Source organism: Haemaphysalis longicornis, unplaced genomic scaffold (genome assembly GCF_048455015.1).
Source record: "Haemaphysalis longicornis isolate Haplotype H1 unplaced genomic scaffold, Haemaphysalis longicornis Haplotype H1 scaffold_3, whole genome shotgun sequence".
Classification (NCBI taxonomy): Eukaryota; Metazoa; Arthropoda; class Arachnida; order Ixodida; family Ixodidae; genus Haemaphysalis; species Haemaphysalis longicornis.
In genome coordinates, this window is record NW_027526335.1 from 39,968,802 (window position 1) to 39,978,840 (window position 10,039).

The following is a 10,039-nucleotide window of genomic DNA, read 5'->3' on the forward strand; positions in this document are numbered from 1 at the left end:
AATGCTATCACAACTATCACAACAACAATGGCGTTTTTTTCGCTGAATGGGGCACTCAAGGCTCTCGCTTTAAAAATTAGGCGTGCCAGTGTGCGGCCACTAACACGGCAAAAATAGAAAGGTTTCGCTTCTTGACATGGGGTAACTGTGCAAACTTGTAACCACCGTCGTCGATTTTCCCACACTCCTTGCCACTCTACACAGCGACGAACGTTATTTCTGGCGAAAAAAAGGCAAGACTACAAAAAGCAAAGTTGCATTGAAAACGCAAAACGGGGCATGGGCAAACATTGCGAGCGTAAAAGGAAAAGTGAAGCTCGATTTATTTCAAGAACGGCGGCAACACGCGCGGAGTAGACCGTGGGGAAGAACCAAAACACCTGCGATTGACTGCGGTTCATTTTTTCAGTTAAAACAGCGCTAGAGTTCCTGCGGGAGCTATATACAGGAACTCTAAACAGCGCGACACAAAAACGCACTCTGGTGGACAAACTGCAAAGTTCAGCCCAACCTTTACGTCACTTTTAAGGGCTTCAGATCCGCTTGGCGGTGAGTCGACGTGATGGCGATAGTTGACGGATCGTAGTTTCATAGTTGCATAGAGACAAGGCTTGCGAAAACTTCTAAAATAACCCCGCTTCTCTTTTCGCGCTCTCTCATGATTGTGTGTGTGTGTGTGTGTGCGTGTGCGTGTGCGTGTGCGTGTGCGTGTGCGTGTGCGTGAGCGTGAGCGTGAGCGTGAGCGTGTGCGTGAGCGTGAGCGTGAGCGTGAGCGTGTGCGTGTGCGTGTGCGTGAGCAGAGCGAGAGCGAGAGCGAGAGAGAGAGAGAGAGAGCGAGAGCGAGAGCGAGAGAGCGAGAGAGAGAGAGAGAGAGAGAGAGAGAGAGAGAGAGAGAGAGAGAGAGAGAGAGAGAGAGAGAGAGAGAGAGAGAGAGAGAGGGGGGGGGGGGTCGACAATGGCATCGGAGGCTGAGCCGCGCACATGTGCTGGCGCCATACGATTCCCCGTGTTTCAGTGAACGCCGCAAGTGGCGCTGACGGATTTTTCATTCACGGTCAACGCCGCTGACGAAGCTGGCCTTTCCGCGTTGTAGGGCACTAAATGCTCTGTATTAAAACAGCCCTCGTGTCAGTTGACGTATAATGTGCACTCTGGGTGGCGGCGACCACGTCTCTGAAATACGCCACAGGCGAACGTATGGGACTGTCCCCATGACGACACCCAACAGGCTTTGCATGCCCAGCAAGCACAAAAAAGTGATCAGAACAAGCATGACTATAGTATACATCTCCAAGCATCTCATTCGAAGTGTGTTGAAGGCATGAGTAACAGATTCAGCACATCCAGATAACTTACAACTAACAGAACTAAAAAAAAAAGCAAGGTGCTGAACTTACCATTATACAGAAATCACTGATGAAGCTACTGATTAAAATAATGTTTTTATCTTTTGGGCGATCTGCACGCGTTTAAATAAATGCAAGACTTGTAAATAGTTAGCATTTAATCACGCGAGGGAGCCGTGAATCGTCGGATTAACGCAACTTTAAAGCGTTTTTTTTCGCAAAAGTGGCCAAATCATTCACGGAGAAAGTCGGTGATCAAAATTTATGTTTTTCGCTCCGCTTCTACAAAATTAGGCGTACAGAGACAGTTCATTCCGCATCCCAGTTCCGGTTCTGGGTTCTTGGCGCAAATTTTACGTGCCCTGCGTTGCATGCTGTTACTCTTTCATGGCCATTTTCATCACCATTCGCTGATTCTACAACTTTACTGGGACGGGTATCCTCGGCGTTTTATTGAATTTATACGAGACATGCCCATATCTCTGGGCCATTCACAGTAGATGGCTTCATTTACTTGACGGATGCGGGTTATCGTACGGCTGGGACACTAAGCCTCCACAGATACGTACTTTTATGCTTACTTTCGCCCCCAGCTATCCACAACCTAACACTTTGGCTCCCTTGGTTGAATTTGGGCATGTGTCAAGGCCATCCTTCAATACCATTTTCTTTTTCTGAGAGCATGCAGCTCATAACCCACAATCCGAGCCATTAACATATGTTTAACAATAAATTTACAATGAATTTTGGTCCTTTGTATTACCCAATATATACATTGCAAACTGGTCAAACGCTGAACATCTGTACAAGGCGCGCCTACACATCGCAGGCTGTTTTCAGCAGTGCAAGTTGACGTCGTGCTCCGTGCAGATACGGCGAGACTCGACGCGAAGCGTGCCCCATTGGGTGGTGTCATTGCTGCACACGGCGAGGAACCAGTGGTGGGCGCAAGGCGGGGTGGGTGTGGCACAGCTCTGGAAGCACTCAGAGTTGACCAGCGGCACCTGGAGCCCCTCCCCCGCGACGACACCTGTTACGAAGACGTCCTCTAGGTACAGGAATGGCGTGTCCAGCGCCTTATTCAAAATCACCTCCACGGCTTCCCCGGGCATGACGTACGCGAAACCCTCTAAGAACGGTGGAAACGTGGGCTTTTGGTAAATGACGGGCGGCAGGTCACCGGGAGCGAGAGGGTCCCCTTGAACTGGGCGCTTCATGACCACACTTCCGGCCACGAAGGGACCACGCTCTTCGTCTTCGCGCATCTGCAGGTAGCGGTGGAGGTTGGGAACGTTCACGAAAGCGTAGTCTGTGGCCTTCATCACAAAGTGGACACGGGGACATGTGGTCACCACCCACTGGAGCAGGAAGACTGTCTTGAGAGTTCCGTTCCTGCATCGCGCGGTCCAGGCTTATCATTGGGCTTTTCAGACCATCTCGATCTCGACAGTACTGACAGCAGTAAGGAGACAAACAATTGCAGCGCGATCATACTCACAAACAAAAAAAGGAGGAAAGATTATGTGAGACGAGGGGGACGAAAACGTATGAAGCTTGGACATCTCGTTTCTGTAAAATGTCACAAAAAGCATTTGTGAGCCAGGCTGTTCCGATGTTGAGCGCTCTGTTCCCCTGTTATCCTCAAAATTTTTTGGACTTCAATATTTGAACTGGTTGGTTACTGATTCCCCGGAAATGGGCAGGACCTTCTGCATTGAAATGAAAGCACCCATTAACCTTTTGAGACCGTAGAATCTCGGATTCTGACTTCGCCAGTATTCACCTAAGGGCAGGTATATATTCTAGTTTGTAAAAGGAAAATGTGAAAACCGAGAAAAAAATGCCCGCTTGGCCCCCGAGTGCGAAGCACTGTCTCGGTGATAGAAGTGCATGCAAATCGGACCCCTGTACCACACAGCAAGCAGCATAAATGGAGAGGTAACAACACAGGACCCATTTCACATCCCAGTTCTGCTTCGGCCCTTGACTGCATTCTCATAGAGAAGGTAGCGTAAGGTTCAAACGCTAAGCGATAGCCTCCGGGAGATGAGGACGTGTAACTAGCTGTCACCAGAAAACATAAAATTCACAAAAGGAATAGGTATCTATTATAATCTAAAAATGATTCATTTATTAATTTATTATACGTTTATTTTTATATATGGTTATACACCTGCTTGTTTGCCCTTTAGTTGCTTAGTTATATATTCATTTAAATATTTGCAGTGCATGCACGTACAGGAAGTCCCGCAAGGCCCGTGTTACCCACCTCTGATAAAAAATGTGGTGGGAGCTACGACCGTTGTTCGTTCCCTTAACGTTACAAGGGCAAGACAGACGGTATGGCACTACTTTTTTTTATGATGAACTGGGTAAGATTTCCGGACTGTGGCTGTAGGTTACAAAGTAGCACTGGGTTTGTTTTTTACTGACGCCTGCTCGGGAATGCTCACTGTCAACTTGGATGATGCTTCTGTTACGATGTAGCCTAGAGCAGGGTACAACAGACTTAAATTTGCTTGTATCTTCGATCAACGTACACGCCTCATTCTCCACAAGAAAATGTGGATGTCAAAGCGTTTGGTCTGGCATTCTCGAGTATTCACAACAACCCTGAGTTTGCCAGAAAAAGCCCCCCTCCCCCTCTCTCCTTGGAATCATACTGCTTAGGAAAGCAAGATGCGCAGAAGGCCTCAATGTCTTACCTCCTGGTGTCCACAAAGTCGGCCTGGATGATGTCAGCATAGGTGGCAATTTCTGATCTCACGATGTCCTGCAGCGAGGTGTTATCGGGCTGTTTGCCCAGGACAAAGTAGACGCGTGTCTCGTTGCCGTCGGCGTCCTGGGCCCAACTGTCACGCGCTGCCTTGCGCTTCAACACGTGTTCTGCCCTCGACGTCACCAGCACAGCGAGGAAGCTGGGGCATGGACCTCGAGGGGAGGCCAGAAACTCGGCCCCTTTCCGCGGCATGAATTCGCGAATGTGACGCTGATTTTGGTGCCACGACGTGGGGGGCTGCGGGCGGTTGACATAGAACACCACGAAGGCACAATTCAGAAGAGACACGATAATCCCCACGAGCCCCACCAGCCGCAGGTGTCTACGCAACAGAGTGAACATGACTAGGACTGGGGAGTTGATCGGGCCGCTCCAGGCCTAGCAAATCTTCTAGTGGTAGCGGGGGGGTGCCTCCGTGCAATAATGGTCCTAGGGGAATACCTTGACGACCTTTCAAAGTGGAGCAAATATTCTTACCGCTCTAGAGGATGTACAGATGCCTCTCGGAACAGCAACTCTACAGTAGTGACGGGTTCTAAATTATGGGGGCGGAGATGATGCTGATGATTACAAGCACAGTTGTGATTATTATTATGATGATGGTTATGACTACGGAGATGATGATGGGGCGCTAAATCACATTTGAAAATTTCCAACAGACAGCAGGCGTAAATGTAGTTCAAGGAACCAAAAAGTCGGCCAGAAAAAATACTGCGCAAGCGCGGCACAACATCCGATATAGACCCTTTCAACTTCTTCGTCCTGAGAGCTGCCATTTCATCAGTGGGCTGTGCTAGCGGCCCTATCATTGGCGCAGTCGACAGGAATATGTAACTGCGCATGCGCAACACAGCCCAGGGCACGTCCTGATCTTATGACTGATTAAAGCATGAAAAGGTTCATAAACAACTCCCACCTGCTTCTCTTGCCACACGAAGTAACCTGGGCAAGTTGCTTTAACTTTTTCGGCACGCGCCAGCTAGATTTCAATGACGAGCGCCTAAACCATAAAAAATTGATTCCGGGAAATCTCACCATTAAACCCCATGGATCGGTTGATTCGGCCACGGGCGCCGAGTTCTGGTGAAGCGCAACCATATTGGCCAATCCCTTGGACGGGTATGTGCCGTCGGTGAGCAGTGTTCAGATTTAACACTACAGAGCGGTTCTTCATGAGGTACCAACAAGCCCTCCGCCAAAAACCTCTCCAAGGTTAGGGGTTGCTTTACTGCCTTACTATAGAGCTGACGCGACTGCTTGTCGTCATAGAACGCGTCCGGCAAGTGCAACCTGGAAATAGGAAATTATTTCGTCAACACCCGTTAATACAAACCTGCAGCGATAGAGTAGCGGACGCCTGATAAGCAGGAATGTATACCATTTTTACAAGATATTTTGAGGTTTCTGCTTTACTCTTTGTTTTACTTTCAATAACCTCTAACTAACGGATGACATCCTCCGCCGTAACCGAGTTTGTTTAGGCCGACACAAATTTGTACGGCGTAAACAGAAAGCCCCGAGCGCACGTGAGCACGTGCTTCGCGGCGACCACCCGGCGGCGTCCAGGCGTGTTCGCGGGCTCACACAACACGAGGAGCTCCCTCCTTGGCCATCGTCATCGTGTAGCGACCGGCGTGCAACGGGTCCGCCACCAACGAAGACGATGACGACGAAATCGTCTAGCCATTCCTTCAAAATCTACAAGGTGAGGCGGCCATCGGACCAGCTGACGAAGAAGTGGAGGTTTAGAGATGCAAGGCTGCGCTACAAGACGATTTTTTGTACGTGGCTGCACCTTCGGAAGACGACGACTGAAGGGATGGCGACGTTCCCTACTGAATAAAACACTGTACATGTTTTAATGGTCTTTGCTTTACAGTGGCGTCCAAAACAGCTCTGCACTGCGGGGGTCCCGCTACTACCTCTCTCCTGGGATCCGCTGTCAGTGTGAGGAGGCGCTAGTTCGACCTTCAGCTCTGCTCTTTCTCCAGCAATGATTTGTGCAGGAGCGCAGGCTCTCGCAAGCGTGCCGAGGAAGGACGAAGAAAACAATACTCGGCATGAACGCTGAAAAGACCATGTAATGTTTTGGCATTGTTAAGTTATCCTGGTAAAATAAAAAACTGAAGCGTATGTCCGGGTACTCCTTACAAGACAGTTTTGTAGCTGTGTATTGTGACAAAAGAGCGCGGAAGGGGATGCAATCATACTTATAACGCGCAGACGCCGAAGGTGCTCTTTTAATGGTATGAAAAGAATCACTGAAAATAACGCTTTACTGCGCGGCACCATGACTTCATTAACCATTGTTTGGTGGTGAATTTAAGTAATGAATGATACAAGAAAGCAGCGACGATTCCTGTGTTCCCTAATACAAAATTTGGATACAGTGCGAACTGCAGTCTTCTCGGTCACGGCACATAGATGCTGCGTCTCAGGAAGCGATCCCGTGATCAGCGAACGCAGGGCATCGCCCGCTACTCTGCAGTTACCTCGCAGCGCGTCGCCGCCACCAAGCATGTTGTTGCGAATTGTGTTTCAACATCCCACGCAACTGTCACCTAGTTCGAATGAGTCACGAAACGAGGAGGACGCGTAGCACATCTACCGGTTTTCTCACTCGTTCAGCACTTACTCCTGAGTGCTGCAGTGCCCTGAGGGAGCACTAACTCGTGTGTTCTCTAGTCGGCAGAGACGGTAAGCCTGTGCGTCGGCATCGCGAACTGCCTTTGTTGAAGTTAACACGTCATCGCCCAGCATACGACGGCACGCGCTGCGATGGCGTCATCTCCCAGAGTGTCGGCACGGCCCAACGTGCGTTATTGCCTCCCCATCAAACTTTCGCCCAGCTCCTCGTTAGTTTCTTTCTGACTTCAGTGTCCCATTCGCTCACTCGGTTACGAGGACACCGCGGCGGCCAAGCCACAGTAGCGGGCGGCAAACTGTTGCGCACTAATAGAAAGCCTACCCCTTCTAACGCGTTACGATTTTCGCTTCATTTCAAAAAAGCCCTTCCCGAAATTTTACCTCGAGTAATTAGCGTATAAACAAAATTCGCTCATATCCCCGCTGTGAAGCTGGTTAGAAAGCAAAGCTTTAAACGACACCCACAACAATTGCCCATGCGACGTCACTTCAATTCACCCACGTGGCTCTACAAAGAGTGAAACTAGAAATTCTACCAGCCGTTACCTGGAATTCGCCAGGGAGGAGTGCCGAACGCACCAGCAGCGTGAACGACGGCCGGGCTAGAGCTAGCGGCCGCCGCTGTAGCCCGGCCGTGAGTCGGAAGTGAGCGAAAACGGAGAGGAGCGTCATTCGAAGGGTGAGACAGCGGAACCTAGCCATCCTGATGTGCTAGCTTGGGGCGACACAACCACGCGACAAAAGCGCAGACACCGACACAATGCGGCATGTGAACTTGGTGATTCCCATTTATACCAATTGAAACAAGTTGGCTTAGTAAGTTTGAGAATTGCAATAAAGCTGAGGGAACGTTTATAATTCCTATTTATAAGAACCTGGGGCTACTTTCACGTTTTGTAATACGTGTTAAAACACAACCGAATTGGTAATCACCAATTTCGAAAACGCAGTCCCATTCGTGGCAATCAGTGCGCAAAAGGTAGCGTTTCTCTAGAGGCCAGATGTTTGCATGGGGTTTGAACATTTTGTTTTCCAGGCCCGCAAACCAATCCTTAACGTATGTTTGCCGTACAAGCACATAATTTAGTCGGGTGCGGGTTACCCTGGAGGGGCTGTCAAACAAACTAATCAAGCCGTGTGAAGGCACCACGCAATTTTCGCGAAGCTGCACCGAAACGGGGCCAAAACAACCACCTTTGAAGCAGACGACAAAGTCGTATACCGCGGACGCCGCCGCCTGCGAGCAGGTACTACCGCGCGAGGAACGCTGCGAAATTCGCGGCGCCATCTCTAGTGTGCTCCGTGAGTGAAACCCTCCGCCCCCCTCGCTCGCCCCGCCGCCGCCACCGACGCTTTAAGAGATTATGTACCACACGCCACGAAAGAACCGTTTGCTGGTAGAGCTAGAAAGCTTTGCTTTTGCTCTAAAAATGCCCAGAACCGTTTGCGCATGGTTAGGGATATTTCTTCCAGTATCAGCCTGAGCAAATTAGGCTCGCTTTTTCTTCCGCCATCCATCACTTTTCTGTCGGAGCCCCCAACGTTAAAGAATGCTTTTAGTACGGGCTTTCAAAAGGCCATCTTTACTCTGAAGGCTCATCCGCCTTGGGATTTCGTGTCCGCCGAGGCACTTCTTCAAACAAGTACGAACAGTAACAAGGCAACCTGGCCTCGAGCCTTAGCACCACTACAAAAAGGCAAGCTGCAGCCACAATGAAAGGCGTCCAACTCCTTTTGAAGTGCTTGCCGCGCGCTGCGATCCCAAGCCTCGCGCGTTTGGTTTAGCTTTCAGACAATGCAAGTTGCCAGCTCCTCTGGCATGCAGTGTGTATGCTTCACATCTGCCGAGCGCGCACTCCATCCGTGTTCAACGAATAGGAAGTCAAGGACACTTTATTTTCCAGCTCTTTTTCGTCATTCGTTTTGTAAGACAGAGAAGGTCAGTAACATCGTGACATGCTGCAATGAATGATTGGAAAAATCAGGCGAACAATACGAATTACTTAAAATTTATCGTATTTTTTTCTGTAACGTACCCCAAATGCGCCCCCCCCCCCCCACCCTCGAGACAATACGTCATTGAGGAAATTTTTTTTTTAAGTTGGCCGCGTATCTGCCCCTTTTGCTGCAACAGTCGTCAAAACACGATAGTCTTTGTAGACATTTGCCAAGGAAATACCCCCTTTTGCTTTCCCGCTCACCTCTCATGCTGTTCCTGTACCGTCGCGCTCATCCCAAGGTAAACGCATCAAGGCTTTGCTAAAGGCGATTTGAATTTACGGAGTGTTACTCTTACAGGCCGGGTTTCTCGATGCCAGCACTGCAGTACGGCAGTGACGCACATGAATCGAGGCGGCCGACTTCAAGGTTTATAGAACCACGTGGCCGTCCTCCACGTGCGTTCCAAGCAGAACGTGGAACCTGGCTAATTGAACAACCGATTTAGCCCTGGCCAATCCCCCCTTGTGGGTGCGCGCCAAAAATCTTTGAGGACATCATCATCATCATATTTCGTTGCTGTTGCAGCGTGATTTTTCATATGCCGCCTGGAAGTGGCGCGGGCAACAGCAGGCGGCGGTTTTCTGCAGTAGATGTACAATATCATTTGCTATCGAAAAACGAAGCATCCATGAATTTTTAAATAAAGAAACACTGTAAATATCCCTCGTGTACTAATTTCCTGTCTTGTATTTGCGTAATGTTTTGTTCTTGTTCAACAAAGTTGACAAGTGTCAACATATAAACCGGGCTTAAGCGTTTACCTTTGGCTGTGAGTATATAAGACTATTGCGCAATGTCTACTTTGCTTTGGCCGGGAGGCTGAATCGAGTCACAGACAGACAGACAGACATACATACAGACAGACCAAAATTTCTGGGTTTAAGTAACCCAAGAAAGACTATCGTCTTTAAAAACCGAAGCTTTCTACCATGCCGTATAAAGTTACTTTAATAAAACCAAATTTGCACAGTGGATTTTACAAACAATGATGATAACGGAAATAACACGAAACGTCTCAAGAAAAAACGCGTCCCGTGGGCGGCGGCAAACCTGGGTTCCTCGCTTTATGAAGCCGACGTTTATACGACTGCACCATTCCGGCCTGGTTGAAGCAGTTCGGATCTAAAGGGAAGCGTTCTTTGTCTTACTATGGCGCCCGTCCCATCACCAAAACTCTGCGAGCCCCTACAACCGCAACGACCGCGAATAAAACATTCACCGGAAAGGTGAGCGTTGCGACACAGGCTGGACAATTTCGCATCAGAAA

The 10,039-nt window shown here is 49.3% G+C and overlaps 1 protein-coding gene across 1 annotated transcript; it reads right to left on the reverse strand.

Annotated features, from left to right (window-relative positions):
- Window positions 1–1,049: 1,049 nt before the first annotated feature.
- LOC144173223 (beta-1,3-galactosyltransferase 1-like) lies at window positions 1,050–4,357 on the reverse strand. Its single transcript, XM_077701721.1, has 2 exons — window positions 4,052–4,357; window positions 1,050–2,738 (listed from the first exon to the last, which is right to left on the reverse strand). Exons 1-2 carry the CDS (start codon window positions 4,315–4,317, stop codon window positions 2,183–2,185), a joined length of 822 nt encoding a protein of 273 aa, XP_077557847.1. The 5' UTR covers window positions 4,318–4,357; the 3' UTR covers window positions 1,050–2,182.
- Between the last annotated feature and the right edge of the window lie 5,682 nt (window positions 4,358–10,039).